The sequence below is a fragment of the Rhodamnia argentea genome, chromosome 4, assembly GCF_020921035.1.
Source record: "Rhodamnia argentea isolate NSW1041297 chromosome 4, ASM2092103v1, whole genome shotgun sequence".
NCBI lineage: Eukaryota > Viridiplantae > Streptophyta > Magnoliopsida > Myrtales > Myrtaceae > Rhodamnia > Rhodamnia argentea.
Window position 1 is genome coordinate 14,823,084 of NC_063153.1, and position 23,502 is coordinate 14,846,585.

A 23,502-nucleotide genomic window follows, 5' to 3' on the forward strand; every position below is an offset into this window, starting at 1 on the left:
AAAATAGCGTCCGAATTTATGAAAAAAAAAATTTGACAAAAATGATATGTGACTTTATGTATAAAAATTTTTACATGTCATGGTAAGTTTGAAGTATTTCTGGTTAAAAAAAAATCAAGTACATGCACCACAGAAACTTAAATTAAGGGCACTTATATTTCGCAAAAAATGGATGCATGAAAATGTTTTCTTAAAATCGATTGCTTGTGTCATTTACAAAAGTAAATGAACAATAAACATCTCCATCGTCCTTGAAGATGTCAATATAAGTTGTTGTCGATAATGAAAATGCCTTTTTGATTACGAAAATAAAAAGTATATATTTGTTTTATTGATTAGTTATTTCAAGCAATAAAGCGATTATTTTTAAAAAAATATTTTTTCAAATTATTTATGTTTTTTTAACAAAATAATCGGAATCTGGATAAAAAAAATAAAAATCAATTCAGACACTGTCCTATCGTATCTTTTTTACCGGTGTTTAATATTTGCAATTTTATACTATGGTTGCTTAATTTTTGCTGGGGGACAAGAAAGTTTGCGAACGAGGACGCCCAATCGATGATGGAAGATTCGAATCATCAAGCGGCATCTTCCAGTTCGCACGTATGTGCTGCGCAAGAGTCTCACCCAATCACCGACCGCCACGTCATACCGGCCCCTCCTCCTCCCCCTGAATGCTTCGTCCTATAAATAACCCCCATCTAACGGTCATTCTCTCTCTTCTTGATTTGTGGTCAACGCGAGTGAGACCCCCTCCATCTTCAAACTTATAAAATTACGCGGTCCATCACTCTTACCCCTTTTCTCTCTCCTCTCCTCTCTCTCTTTCTCTCTGTTTCTCTCTCTGCGTTCTCGCTGCTCCTTGGCGTGCTTCCATGGCGATCTGAGACCGATCGGGCTGCGGAGGCCGGGAATTGGAGCCGTTCGTTCAAGGGCTTTCTTCTGGTTCTTGGGTTCTGGATTCAGCTCGCTCTTCCCCTCTCTCTCTCTCTCTTCTGTAGTTGCTGAATTGAAGCGCGAGCGTGCGTGCGATCGAGGGGGAGAGAGAGCGAGCGGGGGGCATAATGGCGGCATTGGACTCGCTGGATTCGCTTCTATTCTCACTCAGCAGAACGTTTTGTAGTCCTTTCGCCGTCTTCGTTCAGATCCAGGTGCGCTGTTGTTTTCCTGTCGTTGCGGGGTTTGGATCTGATTTGTGTAGCATATTGGAATATAGGTGCCAAATCAACGGGATTATGGGATTTTTATTTTATTTTATTTATGTTATGAGGTTTTTAATTGGTTTTCTGAGCTCGAGGAGCATGGAGTTCGATCGTCGAGCTCTCATTTTGTTGGAAATGGGATGATTTTGAATTCGAGTTCAATCTGGCTTTTGATGCGAATTTATTTTAACAAATTCAGTCCTGTTCTTATTCGGTACTGCTTTCGAAATAATCTTCAATGTGCCATAGTTAGGCCCATAACTAATTGAGAACTTGATCTGAAGCTCTTTGTAAGTACAGATTCAAGGACGTTACCGTTGATATTGGATTGCATGCGATTCTTTTTTCAGAGAAGAGTCATTCCGTAAAAATATCATTGTCGTCCTTAACATGTCTTGAGCCTTTACCTTGATATGTCCCACGCAGCCTTTATCCTGCTCATCAACGGAAGAAAAAGTGTGTTTGCTCTTTTAGGTTGAACTATGATCTATTACCTTTGATAACATTAAGCCATTTTTTTTTTTTATATTATTGTAGGGATGTCTTATATGCCTAGTTCTAGCTCTCGGGTGGGCTTTTGCTGCATATGTCAGGTATCAACATATCTCATTGGAGGCTAATAGCTGACTTCATCTTGGTGATGCATTTTTACTGTTCATAAATTCTTGACCTTTCTGACCATTCGCTTCTTATTCAGGAGTAGAGAGATCAAGCGGATGAAAAACAGTATCAGACGTGGCAATAGTTTTGCATTTCTTTCTCATGATATTAATGACCTGGAGCACTCCAAGCAGGTCAATTTGCCCAGAGTGTCTGTTGTGATGCCATTGAAGGGTTTTGGTGAGCACAATTTGCACAATTGGAAAAGTCAGGTTAGGTTCCTCCAGATCTTTTAGGCGAGAGTAGTGACAATGTAGCGTTATATTCTGAAAAACGATTTCTGAGTTGTTTATTACCGTTGGTCTATACGCAATTGAAGTAACCGTATTAGATCGTTATTCTATCTATCTTCTTGGATTGGCTTCATCTTTAGGCTAGCCTAAGAGCGAATCTTTGTATTGGCCAGATCACATCTCTCTATGGAGGTCCTGTAGAATTTCTTTTTTGGTGGAAAGTACAGAAGACCCTGCTTATCATGCTGCAACTTTGTTGATATCAGAATATAAGGTACATATGCACCTTCACGTTTCTCCTCTTTCGAGCCAGCAAATAGCTTTCAGGAATGCGCTATCACGAGCAGTTAGTGCTCTAATTGTTTACAGACGCATTTTCTTTTCCCTTTCCTTTTGGACTACTCTGGGAAATACTGATGCAGAAAGAGTGTCTCATTATTCTGAAAAACATTCCATATTCACTTGGATATTTCCTCGTCTTTGTTTGTTTTGCATAAGGGCCCACATTTAACATATAATTGTGCAATATATGCACAGGATGATGTTGATGCTAAGATTATCGTGGCCGGTCTGTCAACAACTTGTAGTCAGAAGATCCACAACCAGTTGGTAGGTGACTGCTGTTTTTCTATTTGTACCTAATATTCCTCGTCTTGTATTTGGTCTTCGTGATGATGAGGGAACTTCTGTTTCTTTTGAATTTTTTTTTCCCGCTTAAGATAAATGTATTTCTGGACCCCACTTATTGGGATAAAGCTTGTTGTTGCTATAGTTGCTGTTGCTGTGCATAAGTACAGGTACTAATAAATTGATTTTTTGGTATCTAAAGCTGCTGCATATCTATGGCATAGTTTACATTGAGATTTTAAGTGAACATGTTTAGAAATCATAGGAGAGCTGTAACTCGTCGACACATCTGGATTCTATGCTTTGCTGTTATCCATGATATTTCTGTTTTAGAAGTTGCTTTCTTGCGTAGAGGAGTAAATCATCATCTGGTTGCCCTTCAAGCGTGATACTCAAATAATAAACCTTAAAAAATAAAAGGGAAGGAAGATGGATGATGCTGATATCCTGCAAAGGATGTTTTTTACAAAGGTTCTTTGTCGAGTTGACTTGTATCTACAGATCAAACAATAGGAAGGGAGGGAATGGGTTGGCTTATCCAAGTATATTCTAAGGAAGTAAATAGAGAAACAAAACGAAGAGTCGTCATTCTTTCCTGCTAATATTCTGCTTTTCATCAGATTTATTGGCTCAGCTATTTTGCACTATTGTGTCTCCTTACTGCAGGTAGGAGTTGAAAAAATGCACAAAGACACCAAATATGTTTTGTTTCTGGATGATGATGTTAGGCTGCATCCTGGATCTATAGGAGCACTCACTGCCGAGATGGAAAATAACCCTGAGGTATGACTGTACTAGTTTTCTCGCTTCTTTTTATTTTGATTGTGACAAATTATCAGACATGGTTTTTTTAGTTTATTTTTATCTGCAGCATGTTTTTTCATTGGTCCTTATAAGCATGTTTGAGTTGTGATAAATAATCTCTATTTTTATTTCAACTCCGGAGGTTATGTGCAGATATTTATTCAAACTGGATATCCACTTGATTTGCCATCTGGAAGTTTGGGGAGTTACTGCATTTATGAGTATCATATGGTATGCCACTGAATTCATTCCTAGACTGGGTAATGTAAAATAGTGGAAAAAAGGCGTCACTCATGCACTACTTTCACATGGATGTAATTATTCCAAACAGAATTGCGATACCTTGTTGTTTCTATATATGCTTGATTTACGTCATCCCCACAATCTTGTGTAGTTTAAGCTTTTGGAAAAGCCGTAATCTAATATGGTGTTAGAGCTTTGGGTGTTCAGATCTTGGCACTTTGTCTTGTATTGATCTGTTTACTACTCCTGATTGCCCTCGGGCTATTGTTTGATTTCTGTTATGTCCGCATCCTACCTTTAGCTTGCAGACAAGGGAGGATATTTGTATAAATGCCTGATTGTAGGCACATCCTCACATTTATAACTTTTGGAAAAAGGTTGTTTAGATCTATTTATTTTGGCTTCTAATGGTATTGAATTTAACTTAAATGAGGTCTCCATCATCGGAACTGATAAAATTATTTTGCTACAACTGGTCTGCTAATTGTTCTACGTTGGGATTCTTGAATAACTGACTGATTCTAGCCTTGGGCAACAGATATTGTGTACTTAACTGGAAAAACCTCAAACATCAATAATATCAAAGCATGATATATTTGAAATATTTGTAGCTTCCTTTTTATTTGGGGAGTTCTTTTCTTCTTTCTTTTCCTTTCTCCTCCTCTAGATGCTAATTATGGTTTTGAATTCAAACAATAATTCTGAAAATAATCTGTAGTTCAATTTGTGGGAGATAATCCAACAATGAGTAAAGCCAAAAAGCCGGAGCACGATTCAGTCTGAGGACTCCTACAAGTTTAATGACTTCTACCAAGTTGTCCTCCACCCCCTCTCCAAACACCCCTCCCCCCTTCCCCCCACAACAAACAAAACACACACCCTCTTCTGTCTTTCTCATGTTGCTTACATAATAAGCAAAGGTGTAGCCAATTCATGCACAGAAGGGCCACATCACTAGTATATAAGTACAATAGAGCTGTATTATAGATTTGGAATAGTGATTTTGCTCATTCCACATCACTGAGAGCAATGGAGTGATTGGTTTCTTTTACTGGCAGCAATATGTCGCATGTCCTGTCGATACCTATTGTTTGATGCATAGAATTCTATGGAGAAATTCTTAAGGCACTAATCATTGGGGATTTAATTTACTACTTATCGGTTGTTAAGCAAGTTTTCTCTTTTACCTTTCAATTGCGAAGCCTCCTGTTTTTGTGTTGCTTTTGATTACAAATCTCTTAGCTTGAGCTTTTACATTATTGTCCATCTTATCAATATTGTGAAACTTTCTTGCAGCCTTGCTCGATGGGCTTTGCTACTGGTGGGAAAACCTTCTTTTTGTGGGGAGGGTGTATGATGGCAAGGATCTAAGCCCATTTTCTACAAGAGTTTTGTCCATTGCTACTCATTCTTCCTTATTAATTCACATTTTTCTTTCAGATGCATGCTGATGACTTCAGATATGACCGATATGGAGTTGTTTCAGGGCTTCGAGATGGTGGATACTCTGACGATATGACACTCGCAGCTATTGCTGGTAATATGCTCTTTTTCAAAAATCTTATTAATTAGGCTGATTTCAAATTACAAATCAAACAATAAAATTCTTTCAAAATATGTGGATGTGTCATTTTGTATCGTAGTCCTCATATCAAATTGCTCCCGACTTGTGCTTTGCATTAATGTGCAAGCTGCGGAGTAGACATAAATTTACATTTTCTTTTTGTGCCCATCGAAATGCTGTTGGTTGGTAAGATATTTTATGATCGATAGAGTCCTCCAAGGTCAGCTTGTGGCATGTAGCAGTTGATTGTTATTTATATGTATGTTTTCGATGCCCTTTGGTTGTCTTCTGCTTCATTTGCCTGTAAAACCTTTTATCATGAATCATTTTCCATGTTCCTTTTCTTCAGCCCTCTTTTCTAATCTGATAATCTTGTTAGCTTTTGATTGCATTTCTTGTTTGATCCTTTCCAGGGGCTCATAAAAGGCTTATAACATCTCCTCCTGTTGCTGTTTTTCCTCATCCATTGGCCAGTGATCTTAGTTTTTCTAGGTTTGAATGGCTCTCTCCTCAGCCCCCCTCTTTTTCCATGGCCCTCCTGTTTAAATATGTCTGCATCTTTCTCACATTTTTACTCTGATCTTATCCAGGTACTGGAATTACTTAAGGAAACAAACATTTGTTCTGGAATCATACACGACAAACGTCAATTGGATAATGAACCGCGCATTATTTATTTCTCACTGCTATCTATCTTGGGGATTTGTTGCACCATATGTAATGGCCTCAGTTCATGTCACAGCAGCACTACGAGCTTACATCAAAGGTTACTCATTTGAGGAAACTAACTTAACTCATGTCGGTGAGCACATTTTCCCTTCTTTAGGTAGATTGTTGGTGTTAGTTCCAGTCCAATCAATACAAATTACTTGATGGATGATAAAGGTTTTGTAACTGACTGAAAAATTGCAAATGGTTTGAAGTTCTGAAACTTGAGTAATAATAAACAAAATGTAAATGTGTCTTGTCACCCAATTAAACTGTTAGATTATCAGACAGGATTTAGAAATGTCCTGTCATGTATAGAGTTTGACGTGGTGAATTTGCCCATATAATACCCTATTTGTATTCTGTATATGCTTTTTAATGTCTCTTATCATAACTAAGTTAAAAGGTCCACGGGCGATATTTGTTGGTTATCAGGTCACAAGGTTGTTTGACGTTGTGGGCCAGAAAAGAAGAGCCTCCCACTCCTTTTTTTGTCTCTACAAAAATGGAGTGATTTTCACTGGTGACATGTCGGTTGACCTGATCTTTGTTGTACAAGATAAGGCCAGAATTAATATGCTGAATAGAGAGAGAGTCCGTCTTCGGGTAAATCTGGTTGCATTGATGATCTTAGCTGATTGAATGTACAAGTGGGTGTAGAGAGAGAGAGAGAGAGAAGAGAGAGAGACAGAGAGAGAGAGAGAGAGAGATCCGGGTACATCTGGTTGCTCGAAACTCGCCAACATTGGACATGATATAGATGATCTTAGCTGACTTTACAAATGGGCCTCATAACATGGTCAAGTTCTCAATTTAAAAAGAACATTTGTCAAAGTGACAGCGTCCTCTTTTTCAGGTAATGGTGAAAAACTGATGACTCCTGAGAAACAATTTGATTGTTTTGTATTTGTTTTTGGTGTTTATGGTGGTTCAGTTGAAATTTGTGGATTGAAAATAAGTTTAGGGGTTTTGTCTGCTAAATTCTTTGAACGCTTTCTTATTGCAATTGCTTGATATGATAAATTTTCTTGAGTCCTCAGAATGTCCCACCTACCAACTTGAAAACTTGCCTTTTGTGATCGGATGTACCTGGCTTCCTACTCAGGCAGTAAACGAAGTTATTCTTATAGCTTTACAAATTGCCCTGATTCAGGTTTGCTAATGGTGGGATGCTTGGTTCTGTGCACTGTTACTGAACTCCTTTCCATGTGGAACTTGACAAGAATAGAAGTTGAGCTCTGCAACATGCTATCCCCCGAGGCACCTCAACTTTCCCTTGCTTCGTATAACTGGGTCCTTGTGAGTATCACTATCTTCCCTTGCTTGGTCAGATGGCCATGTGTAGTCTAATAGTTTGAGGGATTTTGGTGATTTGATGAGAGCTGGGTAAAATAAATATGGCAAGATGATACTTTCACTCTAGAAAGACAAATGAATATTTACTTCTGAATATTGCCGAGATCTTTATGTATTTCATATGTATGTAGATGGGGAGGGAATTATGATCATCAGACGCTAATGCCTTCCATGTGATTGGATTTAACAGGTGTTTATAGCGATGCTGGTAGATAACTTCTTGTACACTATCAGTGCAGTTCGTTCTCATTTCTCTCAATCTATCAACTGGTCTGGCATCCGTTACCACTTGAGAGATGGAAAGATCAGCAAGGTATATCGACATGAAAATCCTAAGTCTTTCCATTTTAATCTGACGACTTCAAAGGCACTCAAGCTTTTTCATGCAGTTCATTTACATTAATACATCTGTGACAATTGCAGATAGACAGGAGTAAGGATCTTGGCCCGAAATACACAGATTTGGGAGGAAAGACCTTGTATGGCAGAAAAGGATCGCCGCCTAAAAACTTATTTATCAGCTCGCTCGCGAGAAGTTTGGCGCAATGGCGTCAGCCCAAGAAGTATGATATCTAGCAGAAGAAGAAAAATGGGAAAAAGAATTCGCGTCTGTTCCTCCAATTTTTGGATCATATGCGGTTGGAATTAAGGGCTTCGGGCGCCGCCGGTGGTGTCTTTGATACTCTCGAAATTGCTCGGCCTATTAAATCTGTCATTGTTTGATTTTAGCAAATCTAAGAATGTCAATTCAATTTTTCTCCTTTCAATCGTATCCCACCATAGCCGATTTATTTTTTAGTTTCAGCCCTTTCTGGTTTCCGGCTGATCCTGTAAGGTCGTTCATTTTGTGTTGTAAAATTTATCTGTTTAGTCCAGTGATAGCTCAGTGGGTCAGAGTGTTGTAGATCTTCAAGTTTTTCATCTTCTGAATTAGAAAGCCTGTCTTCTTTTGGGGGTGTTGGGGAGGGTTAGAAGGGGTGGGTTGTGACTGGATACATTGTATTGTTTGATGAATCACATTGCTTGTTGTTGATCCGTTTCTATCTCAGGCGTTCATTCGCTGGATTCGATTCAATCTGATGTGGACGACGAACTCGGGTGCCGGGTCAATTGACCCCATTATTATATGGGCTTCGTATCTCCAGAAATCATCATAATTGAAATCAAAAGTGGATATTTGGTTTCGTGTTTATCTAAGAATATGTTTGTTTCTGTAAAAAAAAAAAAATTTATGACGAAGAAAAATGTTTTTCGAGAAAACAAATGTTTTCCCCTTTATTCGCGGAAAATTCTCACTCAAATAAACACATACTAACTTGTACAATGATTGCGAAAAAGATGCAAGTACTTGAATGTACTTTCAAAGGTCTTTTGCTTTTGCCCGCTCCCACATCCCTCTGTATGCATTTTGTACCTTAAAGCTTACGAGAGTCTTGTGTTCTTGTTTCTGCACTTAATATACTGGATGATGTAAGCCTGTGATTATACGATGTTGAATATGATTCACTCGCTTAAATATCTGACTTCAATACACTAATTTGATAAAGCAGCCTATAACTCACACCGCTCCACTTTCAGTAGTCATGCTAAGTCCATTTAACGCTGAGTTCGTGAATATACGCACGCCTCATAAAGGGAGAAGAAAAGAAAATCATCTTCCATCACGAATTAACGAAGGTCATCAAAAAGTGCATTTGAAAAAAGATTAAAATGCGGTCTAACCAAGTCACTTGATCTTTCCTGGGCAACCACTTCCGAATTTTGCAAACTGGGATCGCACCAACATCAGTTATCAGTCGACCAGTTCGTGAACCAAAATGGTTTCTTCTTTCGCGTTAAGTCAATCACAGACAATGTCATGTTTTTTGGGGGTCAGACGGCAGTCATTTGATTTTTCTTTTTTCGGTCCTAGCAGTCATTCGATTGATTAGTATGATTTAGTGCATTGTACAGAGGTAGTGTCGCTTTATCGATAAAAGAAAGGAAATAGGTTGAGATTTGAAAGAGTTTACTAGCGCCTTTGTCTCTTGGGGAGGTATCCTGAGAGAACCAGAATGAGATGCTCAAGGAACATTAAACAAATAGCAACATCTAAAAGCAAATAATGCAATGTCTGAAGTGCATTCTGACCAGATGATCCCGCAGCTGAATGCCACAAGTGGTCATTGCTTGAGATCCCCGATATAAAAGTCTTCAATCATGTCAAAAACTCGGGTCGCATGCTGTGGCCTGTAATTGCAGGGAAGAGATCACACGGTCTCAGCAAATTAAACAGGAAGCGTCAGTATAATTTTGCAGAAATATCAACAGGAGAGGAGAGGAGGAATTAAATTGATCTTGATCATCAGCATTTCAGCACCAATATCAAATAACCACCATACATAGGATAAACCCAAGTGTAGCTCCCGGGCCATATTATCCCTTTGCTTTGATCAAAGAGAAAAGGCTTTTAATCATTTCCCAGGACTCAAATTCACTATCAAACTCTTCAGGAATCTAATATTTTCCTCAGAAATATAACAGCAATGGGAAATTCTGATCTAGTTGCATCACAATATATCCCGTCCACATATTCAGAGAACATGAAATTGATTGAATGTGTCAAAAACATAGTATCTGTACGTGGAACTACTACAGTTTTGTACTTATATCTGCTTTATGTAGTCATAAATGAATTCGTCTTGGATACTACAACCCTTGGCACTGCTTTGTAGGTTGATATCCCCCAAAGATTGAAACAATGGGTTGTTATAATCCAATTGAACTGATGTACTACTAGTCACTGGAGATTTTATTAAGATTTAAGAAAAGGTCTAACATCTTTCTCCCACCACTTAGCAGTAAGAATAATGCATGCCATTTCAGATCATAGATGCATACCCAAAAAATCCTTCCGTTGAATCATCCCCTGCATGAGTCAAGATGGCATCACCACCTGGGTGTTCCTCCACATAAGAGGTAACATCATACACCTACAAAGGGATGACATTCAAAAGGGGAGACAGAGAAAAACAAAACCATGTATTAATGTCCAGAGCCAAACAAAAGCAATGTGAATTGGTACGAAAATAGTGGCCGATTACCAGATTCAGTTAAGCAAAAGTCAACATAAAGAAGGAAAATGAACTCAGACCTTGTCTTTAATGATTACCCAACAATCCGTTCGTTTGTTGTGCAGAGCAACATCAGCTTTGGTGTAAGTTTTGGATACCTAACATCAAAAGGAAAACTGTCCATTAACAAGGCAACAAGAAGTAGAGGAATAAAACCAGTACACCAAGAAGAAGAAAAAAATCTGCAGATTAGCATCTAGACCACACTAAATCAGTGCTTTATACCAGGTACCAGGCGTATTACGTAAGACAACTGCTACCCAATTTTACTCTGAGATAGCTTGAAGCTAAAAGTACTCACTGTGCAACGGGAATGAACAGGAAACAACATAGTTCCCCAAACACAACTCCTACTTGGACCTACCTATATAAACCTAATAAGAAGAAATGTCACAGAACTCTCCTAGACTTGGATAAATTCGGACCATACTACCTCTCCCTCAAACTGAATTCTTTGAACCAATAGAAGAATTATGGTACCTTTCATAGAGAAAGATGCTTCATACACCTTATCAGCCTATCCTGTTTGATTTATGAGTAATTAGAGTTCTCTTCTCATGCCTGATACCATGCTCAAATGTAACATGAGATGCATATCCAATGTATCTGTGTACTGACGCCCGAATGTATACCTACATATAGATGTAAATGACTGCATATATATGCGCATCTATACATCCGGAACATTGCCTCACTAGACACAAATAGTGTCAAAAGGGCTAAAGCAGGCATGATGATGTAGCTTGCAATTGACTCCACAAGCAAAAGTGATCCCATGTCAAGCACGGAGCTTCAACTCCAAGCACAACTGCTTCAACATAAATCATTCATTTAGAATTCAATGCCACACACAAACATCAAACCTCATAATCCACACTCTGCACTTAGTCCTAAACCAAACTCAACCACATAACTGCAAAGAACTATCGCCCTCCAACGTCACTAAATGAAAGTTTCACTTGCCAAAATGCAAAAAAAAGAAGAAAGGATCTCCTGAACATATCTAGGAAAAACTACATTCAGCTTCTTTCTTCTCCAATCAAATTTCAGACTTTGTGAAACAGGACAGGACATTATGGGCACATGCACTTGCTCGGTGCACACCCATATATGTATGAATGTCATTTGTGGGTGGTGTATGCAGGTACGTGTACATATAAAGGAAGAATCGGTCAACTGAAAACCAACTCTGCTTGTACGATAGTGAGCATCACATTGCATCTCTCACCAGAGTTAAACTACTAACTGCATTGGAATTGATAGTTGCATTCCATATAAACACAGCAGCCTCGGAATTCGGACAGTTACCTGAGTGCTGGACTCGGACTGAACCTTTTTCAAATTGCCTGCACAAGGAGAGGAAAGAAAACGATATCAGTTGAATAAAAGTTGAAAACAAAACATTACAGCTTGGATCTTCACCGATCAATACTGTTAATTTATAAAAGCAATAGCCCTAAGATACCGGACTTGTGGCTCCGGGGAAGCAACAGAAGAGCGCCTAAAATCCCCAATAGAACTACCACTGCAATAATCACCATCACTTCGAACTTCACCTATCATTGAATCCAAATTGACATTCATCATCACCATCATCATTATCATGGACCCGAATGACTGTTGAGCAGAGTGTTCCCTTGAATATATACCGAATCAGAAAAGGCGAAAAGCGAGGAAAAAGAGCGAGGTTCTCACAGGTTCTCGAGGAGTTATAAGAGGAGGCGGATATCGCCGAGTAGCTCCGGTGTCACCACCGGCGACGGCGGCCGAGATTTGATGCAATGCCGACGGCGAGAGACGCTGAGTGTGGAGAGAGAGAGAGAGAGAGAGAACTGTGTAATATAAGTTGATTTACGACGAGTGAGAATCTGGCATGTGATTCCACTTTCTTCTGACACTGTCTTCCTCACCTTCACACACGGGTCGGGTCAACGGGTCAAACCGCAGCTCCGTTTGCTGATCAGTGGGCGGATATACGGAGTGGTCGGCATAGACATAGAAGAAACCACTCTTGCTTAAAAGAATAAATAAATGAATAACGATTTGAGTGTCTATGGACCGTTAGATCGTGCGAATCCAACAACGATTTCCACCGACGGCTGTGATGGACCACAATTCTTATGGCTCGGGTTCGGACAAGTGCTTGAACTCGCGTTGGTCCCTGACTTGCGAGTTGAGTTCAATCTCAAGATTAGTCGAAGTTCAAACCATTTGAGAAGAACGAGCAAAATCCGGATAATGTTAGTGATTTGAATCGAATTCCATACGAGCCTGATAAACTCGATTCGAATTACTCATGAATTAAATTATTTGAAGTCTCGTGTCTTGAACACCGAATCGATTTTGTAAATCAAGCCATCCGTTTAGCGAAAAGAGGATTAACATTCAACACTCAAGAATAATATATTACATTCTCACATGAATTAGTTAAAGTTTTTATTTTGACCAATTTTTCCTTTCATATATTACGTATTAAAATATTCTTTTTATTTGAGCGAGAAATTTCATCATCACGATAGAGCTATCGTCTCGTAACAACGTGCACGATCACAATTTCAAGTTTAGATTGGTGTTTGGTTGATTGTCTCGCAAATTTAGTTGATGACTAGAAAGTCGAGCAATGATTTGAAGACTCAGAATCTGATGGCGGACCAGAAGAAGTTCCATTAGACAAGACCCAAAGGATGAGGAGGACATCCTAGGACATAGGAAGCTCCTCATTTACACAAACAAAAAGACTAACGAACAAGAAACCCTCAAACAGGGTCTCCGACACACCAGACGCGAAGGAAAAACGAAACTGTCCTGCCAAAAAGACAGGCCCAGTTGACACACTAACAGAAACAACAGACACCAACTTCACCAACCAAGTCCCAGCGACCGGACCTCTTTATTCCCTAGTTCTACTGATCTGCCACAGGGCGCCATTTGCCTCAGGAGCTCTCTGTGCCGCTCACCGGCTCCTGATCGTCGCCCTGTGGAGGCTTCTCGGCAGCTTTCACTTGCTTCTGCAGCTGAAACATCATAGATATCGACTGGTCAGTGTGCGCATGAAGTTAAAACTGGGTCTGTATGTACGTGTTTCTGAATGAAAGAGAGAGAGAGAGAGAGACCTGGAGAAACGCTTCCATCTTTTCTTTGAGCTCATCATGATCCTTCTTCAGCTGCTCATAAGTGGCGTTGCAACTGCTCAAATAAAATGAGGAAAAAAAAAATCTTTCATCAACTAGAGTAGTACAATTTCCATCTCTTGCCAAGGGATAATTTATTATCGAGATTAAATTTTTTCAACAAATTTAAAAGGTAACATTGAACATTTTTCATCACCTCTCTAAATTCTTCTCTTCAATAAGATCCCTCATACGGATCACTTCATTCATGACTTTGTTAGCGCCGACGCTGCGATACACGAGAACGGATATGACCAGTAATTACAGTCATCCTCATCTTAATCACAACAAGAGAAAAGAAGAGACTTTTTGCTTCTGAGATAGCCGTGGAATGTCAATTGAAGGATACCCATAATTTCACAGGATCTCTTTAGAACAGTAACAGGGAAAAAAATTAATCAGATTACCTAGCGCTGTTACCCTTGAGCATGTGAAGAGCCCTGTCCACCTTGTCAAATTCGACAGGTGTTTTCTCCCTAAGTGATTGGATCAGAACTTCGAGTTAATGTTAAGGCAAAGTTTGAAGGACATGGGGAACGATGAACGAGAGGTGATAAAAGGGCGGAGCACATACAGCATTTGCCCGATAGATTCCAGGGTCTTGGTGGAGTCTCGGAAATACAAGGTAAAAACTTCTTCCACAAAGTTGGGGCTGCCCTCGGCCTCGAGTTCCTCCAGTTGAATAAACTGTTCATCCAGGAGTTCCTGATGCAAAAGTGCAGCATTCATCCAGTAGTATTAACAGTCTTATGGGAGCAGCAAGTAATGAAATTGTTATCTGGAAAAAAAACAAATGAATAGGGCTAGTAAGCCATCACTATATAGAGAAGTGGTGTTCAGGGAGGACCTCATCCAGGAACGACTTCCTCATGTTTGCAAGTTGTTGATGCAAATCCTCGTTCGCCATTTCTCAATAAAACAGATATAGGAGAGAATAGTTAAATGCAGAGTCTGTAGATGTGAGTCCTGCTGACAAGCCAAAGGCCTTCTTTATAAGTGAAACTCAGGCTGATGGTGAGCGAGTCCATGAGCATGCATTTAATGGTCCTGGAAATCCCAGATTCGAAAATCTGTGCGCGAGAGAAATGCTAGGATGCTTTGGCATTGAAATTCTTCTTACCAAGAAAGGGCATTCGCGGCACTTACTCATTGGCAGTGATGAACACACGTGGATATAGACGGCCGCTGATTGGTTGTGTACACGTCAAACTTTTGACGCCGTTGTATTTGAGCACTGCACCTCAAGGATTAGGATTCGGGTGCATAAATGCCAGATTCTGCACCATATCTGCAGATTTTTCTCTAGATTGGGAAGTAAATGTGAGAGGATTCTCAAACTCTATCTGTCAAGTTCAACTCATCCAGGTTTTGGAGTGATGCCGGTGCCAAACGACATCGTATTTGAATATGTGAAAAATACACAATCATTTCTAGGAAGATAGTGATGGAGTATAGATTGCATTTCTAATCAGAACACAGGTAGTAATTGCGTGTCAAGTTGTGTTTCCATTATGCTATAATGCATGATAGCAAATGCAGCATAATTCAGAACTAAGGTTAGATATTGTTCCTGCTATAACTTCTTCGATATGCCGCAGAGTGGTGTGACAACAAAGGGCACCAAGAAAGTTGCGACAATGTAGAAATGCAAAAATTCATCGTCGTATCTCGATGATTCCCATATGTGAAAACAGTTGCCTTTTCCTTCTATACTCGACATCTGTCGAAGCAGTTGCTGCATTTTCCTTCCACACAGTAAAGTGATTTCATTGCTTTTCTGCCAAAATAGTTATTATCCAAAGATAACATTGTCGCTATACATCCTTGGACCTCTGCTTTTGTTGGTCCCCGATTGGCAGGATAAACCAGATTCAACAATCCACACACGATGCATATTCAGGGTACAGTGGTAATTTTACTATAATGAAGCTTTTGATAAATCTAATGCGAAGTCTATAAGCCAGGACAAACATATAATTTGTTCCTAAAGCATTGGAGACATGATAATATGTAAGGAAAAGACATTGCATGACTCTAGGGTCATTAAGATGCCAATGAGCACAAAATGGCTTAGGACTCTAGGTTGCCCTCATCCATACACACAATGTTCTCCTAGAACCAGGCAAAGAGTGTGAACGGATAGCAATCAACATGAAGATAGGCAAAGAACGGACAATTTGGCTTTCATTTGTAGAATAATTTTTGAAGAAGTTACAAAGAACATTGCTTGCTTTCTATAGAACAATGCTTGCTTCCTCATCTTTTTCCTTATGACCAAACCAACTAAAATTGTGGGCTGACCTAGTGTTACATGGGAACAACCAATTCTGGTTCCAGGAAGCGATAATTTTTTGCCAGTCAGCTCTGTACAGGTTGGGACGATAGCTATGCAAGCTAAGGTCGTTCCTTTAGTCACTGCGAAAATGCAAAATATCACTAGATCATTCCTGGTCCCCTTGTCTCTGGATATTAGAGCTGGAAAGTAATGGGATGTAAGTAACGAGGGAGAAAGATCGTATATTCAACCCTCTTGTGGCCTTTGCTGGCGCTTTCTCTTCGCTTTCAAATCAACAACAATGATTGATATATTATCAGAACTGTTCCTCCCATAGGCTATCTCAGTAAGACAATCAGCCACAGCTTGCGCTGGAGGGATTTCATCGACCATCATGAGGCGGCGGCACCTCCTTAGTAGGCGCCGAGCCACTTCTCCGACCTCATCGTTAGTCATGACATCCCAGAGCCCATCGCTCGCCAAAATCAAACATTCATCATCATCTCTTCTTGTCGTAAAAGTGATTTCAGGCACTGGAATAATCCATGGCCTCAGATATCGGTCACCTGAAATATGACACAGATGGAAATTACCAACAGTAAAATGGATGGACTGCCTAAGAACCAATGAGTAATCATTGCAAACAATCGTTAAACCTAATCTGCTCATACTTTCAGAACCAGAATGTACGTTCATACTTTATGTAAGTTCAAGAATATAGCAGTGACAATCTTTTTGTGGTGCTTTCCCAGATAAATCAACTAGAAAATAGAAGTCACTCACTGTAAGCACTTTCATGCGCCATTTTGAAAACTAAAGCATAGTTACTCATGGACTTCCTCTCAAGAAATATCCATTATCATTCTCACAACAATTGATGCAATAAGACATGACAGACTTGAAAATCTCTTCCTATTTGGTTTGCAGAGAGGAGTCAAGAAGACAACCTCCGCTAGTAAGATCACGTTTCAGTTCAAGTTACAACAGCTTCATGTTCAATTTCAGAGAAAAATAGTCCCCTTTGCGTTGATTGACAACCTACAAGGACCAATGCTCATCTGCAAGGTTATTCAATCTGTCTGAAACTACTAAACATGGTAAAAATCAAATATGATCGCCATGTAATGTCCTGCTCCTCTTCCATTTCAAATTCCTTAGATGAACATATATGGCTTTCTCAGAAACTAGGACGATGACTGATTTTGGTTAGCTCAGCATGATGTAGTATGAAGTTTTGGGTCAAGCACTATAGAGTTGGTCAAGCAAGGTTCAGGTTTCGTGAAGCAACATTTAGGTATGTAAGAAACAATGAGACAAGGAGAAAGCACAAGGATATTCTCCATACGGAATCACTCAACTATAGTTCGACTGCAAACACCCATCCAAGCCCATTACACCACAACTCAGAAAATTGGTTTTCTGCTCGGACTTTTCGATGTAGTTTGGTGGCAATGCCAACTGGTGCTGCTCTTGAAACTTGTCAGACAATTGGTAAGCAAACGCCAAAGATTATTGGTTCAGATAAAAATTTCATCCACATCACTAGCCGATAAAAAGGTCAGGCGCTAATTATATCCACAGTCAAAGCTTCCAAAGTATAGCGTTTACTTCTCTGATAGTGAAGTTTACCCCCTATAAAATTGCAGATTAGAGAACTTGCTATTATACTTTCTTTTTGTCAAAGTTGTACTTCTTATAACAAACAATTATATGGTAAAATTTCTTCGTGATGTTCCCCGTTCATACTTGCAGACATAGCTACGGAATAAAAGGTCATAATTTCCACTGTCATCATGCTCTAAGTTTTTATCTGCTCTATAGCATCACTTCTAAAACAGTTAATTTGATCACGGCAACTATCACCTTGGTCTTGTCATTGGGACATGCTTTAAAGGGAAAAGGAAACATTAGGAAACCTATTTGTTATAACATCGAATGGGAGGATTCCCAAGCATGCAAAGAACAATAAAATGTAGACAGTACTCAAATCCTCCCCTGAGACCCTTCTTCAAATGAAAAGCATTCGCTCTAAGGGAACTGTAAGAATTCCGCAGATCTACTCTACGATCATATCCGAAGGAGTATGAAGAAGCACGCTAGAGGGATGAGAGCTTATTTAAGATGCTCTGAGAGATACCTCCTTTGAAGAGAAATCATAACAATTTTCAAGAATTAAGATACCAGATGAATGGCGAGTGTAGAGATGAGAGTAACCTATAGCTCTGGACATAGCAAGTACTCCAAACACCCTAGCACCATTCCAGTTTATGACTTTCCCTCCCATTCCTTCAATCCTCATCAGTTCATCATGTCTATCCGGCTGTATAAAATCAGCAAAAACAACAACAGATTTTTTTAATGGTCATATCAACATAGACATAAGAAACATCAAAGGACATTGACCTGATCACTCAGACAACCCCATAATTGGCTGGCATCCTTTCTGGATTCATAGGTGCTGATAAAATTAAAATGTGACAAAGTCACCATAGTTCAATGTGAAACCTATGTTAAATTTAATCCCATTAAATGCACATGCAATTTCAAAACGACATAGTTGTATTCTTGAAGTTCATGTTATAAGTAGCACAGTATGTCACAAATTTGCGGAAAGATTTGAACAGGAATAACATCGTAGAGAGGTTTTGTCTAATTTTACGTGCTTCATAGAATAACCTTTTGATCAACTGTCAAGGGGACTGTTTGAGTCCCACGGCAAAGAATTGCTCTTGAGTCACCACAATTGGAAGTGATTATCTGACAGCCGGATAGAATCACCACAACCGCAGTTGATCCTAACATTTCAGGTGCAGCCGCTGCAGTCACGACTTCACTGTCAACCCTCTCAAAACCAGTAGCAAATGCTGCTTCCCACCTTCTCTGCCACTCGAACCCATCCATTGCTTCCCTGTTCCATTCTTCGGCTATAACTTCATGCATTTGCGCAGCACAGAATTTGGCCACCTACATACTCTAAAAAGTATTATAACTGTATGGCATAAAGTGGTCAGGATTATGTCCTGTTGTTTTCAATGCTACATTTCACTATGTTACTGTAAACCTAATTTTCAAACCGGATCTCTTCCAGGAGGAGACCACTGAGTGTCCTCTGTCAACTTTAGATTTCCGAGTTAAGAAGTAAAGGAGGTCATTTTCATATTGATCTAGGAGGATTTCCAAGTACATGCTCCGTAAATGAAGAAACTAAATTTTGGGTTAATCTAGTTTTTATCCATAAAAAAGGGAGGAAAATTTCAATTTTTCTCAAGTGTCATTTGCCTTGAATACATAACAAGATCCATGAAAATCAAAGAAGTCTGATATTAATATTAGCACCATCTTTCAGGGAAAAGATTACATCACCGACCTCCGACAGTCAACTAGAGCAAATACCAAAATATTATCCAATTCAAAAACCAATATGGATTACTTTCATGACTCCAATTACCACGATAATAAATATCTGCCATATGCCTGCATAACCACAAACAGAAAGTAGACAGGTTTCCCGTTCTTGCAAAATCTACTAGAACACACATAATGAACTAATTACAAACATGAAATGTCAAAGTGCATGACTTAGCAAAATTTTCTTCAACGCAACAAGCGCAGACCAATCATATCGACAATGCTCTCATGAGCATTGAATAAGCACACTGAATGAGACCCGGAAAAAATGAATAGAACATGTTGGATTAATCTATTGCTCCCTTTGTGGGATACAATTCGTCAAACACCAACCCTACACCAGGACACAAGTACCGCAAGGCATCATTAGTCTCCTCACACCCCCTAGCATTGAGCAAGTTCTAGTCTACCTACTTTTAGGATTGCATTGGTCGCAGCAGCAGTTGTTGTTAACTGCAGACAAGTTCTTTTTTTGTCCCCTCCCTGCCAATACTAGAGTTCCATCTATGATACTAATGCCCCTTCGGAGCTACATGCACCAGCTGTATTCTGATGCTGTGAGTCTGTGATAGCTGTTGGTCATACACGACAGCAGTCTCTTTGGAACCATTCATATCCTACTCTCCTTAATGGTTTAGAAATTATCAAGTCACAAATTTTGCAAGAACTATATATTCAATTTCAAGAGACGCCGGAGTCACTGAACCGGGGACTTCACCGGAGAATGCGGCAAATTCTTGCTTCATACTTGGCAGACACGCGGGGGTACCAAATGACTGGCGGTCGCAATCGTATTGGGTCCAAACAAATGTCGCGCGGAACACGCAAATGCTTACCACCGAGTGCAAACGATCCCTCGGTTTTGGATTCCGGTCTCGGGTCACAAGATGAGTGGTTCATACCGAATTGAGAACAACCATCGGTTTCCTTTGTGGGAAAAGGAAAGAAAGCGAACTTTAAACAGTGAATGAATCGACCTTTAGCCAGTCTCCGAGGTCCCCACCTACCTCACGAAAAAAAGGATCAAACGAGACACAGCCACACGGTAAAACCTGATCATGAGAACACACTCCGACAAACTATGCTAGCTATAAAAGCGCCTCCTAGGGACCACCTGTCTCTCTAATGCCTCCACACGTGGCACGAACATAAAAACTAACCAAGTCCCGACCCCAGCCTGTGTGCCACCCAGAACCGAATTAGGACAATCAGACGATGAGAATTATAATCTTTTTCAGTTCGGCTTCCGCTTCAAGATCAAATTTCGGAATTGCTAAGGTGATCCCAAATTGGGAAGGATTAAGACACCAATCATGCGATGCGATCGCCTTCCTCGTGCTCCACGTCCCCATCTGCTCGGGAGGACGCCTGGGTTACGTGGACGGCTGCGATGCCTCCCTCGCGTCAGGATTTAAAAAGAGACGGAAAAGCCTGTCGTAGCCTTAAGGAGAGACGCGTGTCTAGACTCGGAAAGGGAAAAGCTGCGACACACGCGCCACTCCGCGAGTGACAAGTGCCCTCGGTTCATCAGGATTCATTATTGCTCTCCCAGTTTCTTCAATGAAAAAAATGTTTTTAGAAATATGGTTATTCAAAATGTCGGTAAAATTAGAACTATTTTTCATCCGTTTTTTTCATTTTCCCATGATATATTCGAGGTGCCAATCTTCGGACTCGACTAAGAAATTTAAATCGTATCGAAGGAGGATACCACGAATGGAAATACTGCATAATATAGAAATGAATCGGGAAGGTAATAATATAATTCCAATTTTCCAAAATAATTCCAATTTTCCAAAATACATGGGATCGCCGTGCATTGTATGATATTCGTTGGTTTAGAAATGGACCGGGAAGTTACCTGAGAGCCGCCGTGGCCGTCGTACACGCCGAAGAAATGGACGGGCGAGGTCTCGCCGGAGGTCCTCGAACCAGGAGCCGAACAGCCTCCCACGTGGTCGCACGCGCGGGACATGAACCCCGGCACCACGGCGACGGCGTCCTCCATCTCCTTCCGCCGCCCGATGATCGAGGTGAACCCCCACGCCACTCCCTTGTTGCTCCTCCCCACGCACTTGTGCCTGCTCGCCGCCGCCGGCGCGGCGCCCGTCTCCGTCGCCTCCGCCAGCTCCTCCCTCGACTGAGCTGGCTCCGCCGGGAGCAGCCTCGGGCGCCGCCGCCGCCTCCGTGCACAGGATCGCCGGGATCTCGCCGGAGCTCCCGCCGCTGCTGCTGCTTCCCCGGCCGCTCGAGGAGTACAGGTCGCCGGAGCTGCTGGTGCTTATAGGATCTTCGCTGATGGTCAGTATCGACAGCACGCCGGAGCTCTCCGAGTCGAAGCGCTCGAGTTGGTCGTCTTCGGGTTGCTCCATTAGCTCTGATACTTCAACTGGAAGGACGGATCCCTCTCTTCTCTCTGTGCTAGTTTCTCTCTTATTCACCAACGGAACCCTCGCACAGAGACTCCGAGAGAGAGAGAGAGAGAGAGAGAGATGGATACAAAGAAGGGAGAGTGCGCATATAGGATGGCGACACGTGTGAGGCGATATGAGTCGGACGACACACGCATCCGCAGAGGAATGAGGGCGGTGATTGGAGTCGTACTCAGTTGAATTTCCGGTTCACCGCCACGTGTCCTTTGTATGCCTCTGCCGGGGGTCGCTCTGCATTATTTTATATTGTGCGGGGGTGAGGGAGGGTGCTCGGGTGCTTCGCAACTTCGACGCGAGTCCGTGCGCTCGGTTGCCTCCGCATGACGTGTCGGCATGAACGGTACGGTGCGTCATAAATGGCCAGCTTTTTTTATTTATTTTTTTTTTTTTTTACATGGCTGGCAGCGGCCGCTTTTCTAATTTTGGTCTAAAGTACAGAAAAGCGTTGAGTTCGAGTTTTGGTGTCAGTAGGAAAACAATTTGTTTTTATTTAGCAAACCAATGCTATTTAAAAAAAAGACAAACCCACGTTTAAAAGGCGCTTTGTTTAAAAAAAGGAAAAAGAAAAAGAAAAAGAGGTGACTGACGTTGGAGCGCCGTGGAAAGAAAAAGTTCCTTAATTTTTTTACCAAGAAAATAAGTTCCTGAATTTTCTTTGCAGAGCAACATCCCATTTCGGATCCCTCTGTTTCTCGAAAAAAATAAATAATTTGAAAAAAAAATTCTCCAGAATCGATTTCTTGTAGCTCACAAAAATGAATGAATAAAAAAATATTTTTAACATTCGCAAAAATGTCTAGATATATATTGTTGCGGGTGATAAAAATATTTTTATTAACTAATTATTTTAAGCATACAACCAATCAATATAAAAAATATATTTTTTTTAATCATTTATTTTTCCCGAAATAAACAGAGCCTCCATCACTCTCTCATTTTCCCTTTCGAAATTTTTGTAAAAGGATAAGTACACGCTCATTGAAAGTTTGCTTTCCGAATTGAAATATGTGCAATGTTACGGTGAAAATAACTCTTGCAAATTTATTGATATTATTATTATTTTACTATAACATTGCACATATAATATAAAAATACCGTGCAAGCACTACGATTAATAATATAATTTAAATGAGAAATAATGAAGACAGTTGTTGAGGCCCTTTTGCTAAAATATTAATGCGGCCTACTAGTAGATGTCTATGTATTTTTGTGCCTAATTTTAGTTTCTAGCTCTTTTAATTGGATAATGCTAAGTATACCGTGTCCAAACTATTAAATTATGTCGCAAATTGATAATTTTTTTATTGTAATATCTATTTAACAATATTTTTTAGGACACTTAACAACATTTAATGAGGAAACAAGATTTCTATGGAATCGCAATAGCTCACCTTATTCATTAATATACTACTCGATTTGTATGGTAATGGAAATTGCAAGCACGGGTTGTGGAGAGATTTTTACTACGTATTTTAGCAAAGAAATTATCTCCTCCATCCGATTAGTTTTGATTTAGAGTCTCGAGCAACCCATTTTATGTAGAATATCGAAATTATATCTATATATATTCGTATTATCTTTTGTGTAACTCGCCTTATTGATTATCATTAAGATTCAAAAAACTCGTTATTTATATATATTGTAATTATTTGAAAATAATATTTTTCTTTGTTTTCTACCCTCATGGGCCTTGCCATTGTAAAT

The 23,502-nt window shown here is 40.0% G+C and overlaps 4 protein-coding genes across 7 annotated transcripts; 1 reads left to right on the top strand and 3 right to left on the bottom strand.

Moving 5' to 3' along the window:
• The first annotated feature begins 717 nt into the window (after window positions 1-717).
• On the top strand, window positions 718-8,456 carry LOC115731909. Its single transcript, XM_048277285.1, is given in 16 exon segments — window positions 718-1,025; window positions 1,057-1,154; window positions 1,743-1,798; window positions 1,903-2,077; window positions 2,272-2,308; window positions 2,311-2,372; window positions 2,636-2,707; window positions 3,392-3,508; window positions 3,683-3,760; window positions 5,069-5,131; window positions 5,213-5,309; window positions 5,750-5,828; window positions 5,927-6,138; window positions 7,198-7,343; window positions 7,591-7,713; window positions 7,824-8,456. Coding segments are annotated over 15 exon segments (1,557 nt in total). The 5' UTR covers window positions 718-1,025; window positions 1,057-1,067; the 3' UTR covers window positions 7,977-8,456.
• A 909-nt stretch (window positions 8,457-9,365) lies between these two features.
• On the bottom strand, window positions 9,366-12,391 carry LOC115749135 (cytochrome B5-like protein). 3 transcript variants are annotated; one of them, XM_030685832.2, is made up of 6 exons: window positions 12,209-12,391; window positions 11,979-12,069; window positions 11,822-11,859; window positions 10,534-10,611; window positions 10,281-10,372; window positions 9,366-9,629 (listed from the first exon to the last, which is right to left on the bottom strand). In XM_030685832.2, exons 2-6 carry the CDS (start codon window positions 12,052-12,054, stop codon window positions 9,563-9,565), a joined length of 351 nt encoding a protein of 116 aa, XP_030541692.1. In that variant the 5' UTR covers window positions 12,055-12,069; window positions 12,209-12,391; the 3' UTR covers window positions 9,366-9,562. The 3 variants fall into 3 exon arrangements, with proteins under 3 accessions (XP_030541692.1, XP_030541694.1, XP_030541693.1); XM_030685834.2 differs by having other exon boundaries at window positions 12,151-12,390; XM_030685833.2 differs by having other exon boundaries at window positions 12,163-12,389.
• Window positions 12,392-13,156: 765 nt separating this feature from the next.
• On the bottom strand, window positions 13,157-15,722 carry LOC115749134 (histidine-containing phosphotransfer protein 4-like). 2 transcript variants are annotated; one of them, XM_048277293.1, is made up of 6 exons: window positions 14,531-15,722; window positions 14,258-14,388; window positions 14,091-14,159; window positions 13,841-13,912; window positions 13,627-13,699; window positions 13,157-13,527 (listed from the first exon to the last, which is right to left on the bottom strand). In XM_048277293.1, the coding sequence occupies exons 1-6, from the start codon at window positions 14,588-14,590 to the stop codon at window positions 13,447-13,449; spliced, it is 486 nt and encodes a 161-aa protein (XP_048133250.1). In that variant the 5' UTR covers window positions 14,591-15,722; the 3' UTR covers window positions 13,157-13,446. The 2 variants fall into 2 exon arrangements, with proteins under 2 accessions (XP_048133250.1, XP_048133251.1); XM_048277294.1 differs by having other exon boundaries at window positions 13,841-13,917; window positions 14,096-14,159; window positions 14,258-15,722.
• A 128-nt stretch (window positions 15,723-15,850) lies between these two features.
• Window positions 15,851-21,993, bottom strand: LOC115749132 (probable protein phosphatase 2C 6). The gene is given in 5 exon segments (XM_030685829.2): window positions 15,851-16,524; window positions 18,173-18,278; window positions 18,635-18,922; window positions 21,228-21,536; window positions 21,538-21,993. Coding segments are annotated over 5 exon segments (1,224 nt in total). The 5' UTR covers window positions 21,739-21,993; the 3' UTR covers window positions 15,851-16,204.
• Window positions 21,994-23,502: the final 1,509 nt, after the last annotated feature.

What these genes read in the sequence shown, in the direction of transcription:
- LOC115749135 (XM_030685832.2), bottom strand. Translation starts at nt 12,054, where the DNA reads ATGGTGATTATTGCAGTGGTAGTTCTATTGGGGATTTTAGGCGCTCTT. An exon ending in TCCCCGGAGCCACAAGTCCG is followed by an intron (nt 11,860 to 11,978) that starts GTATCTTAGGGC and finishes CTCCTTGTGCAG; the next exon opens with GCAATTTGAAAAAGGTTCAG. An exon ending in AGTCCGAGTCCAGCACTCAG is followed by an intron (nt 10,612 to 11,821) that starts GTAACTGTCCGA and finishes TTTTGATGTTAG; the next exon opens with GTATCCAAAACTTACACCAA.
- LOC115749134 (XM_048277293.1), bottom strand. Translation starts at nt 14,590, where the DNA reads ATGGCGAACGAGGATTTGCATCAACAACTTGCAAACATGAGGAAGTCG. An exon ending in CTCAAGGGTAACAGCGCTAG is followed by an intron (nt 13,913 to 14,090) that starts GTAATCTGATTA and finishes CGTGTATCGCAG; the next exon opens with CGTCGGCGCTAACAAAGTCA. An exon ending in GAAGAGAAGAATTTAGAGAG is followed by an intron (nt 13,700 to 13,840) that starts GTGATGAAAAAT and finishes TTATTTGAGCAG; the next exon opens with TTGCAACGCCACTTATGAGC.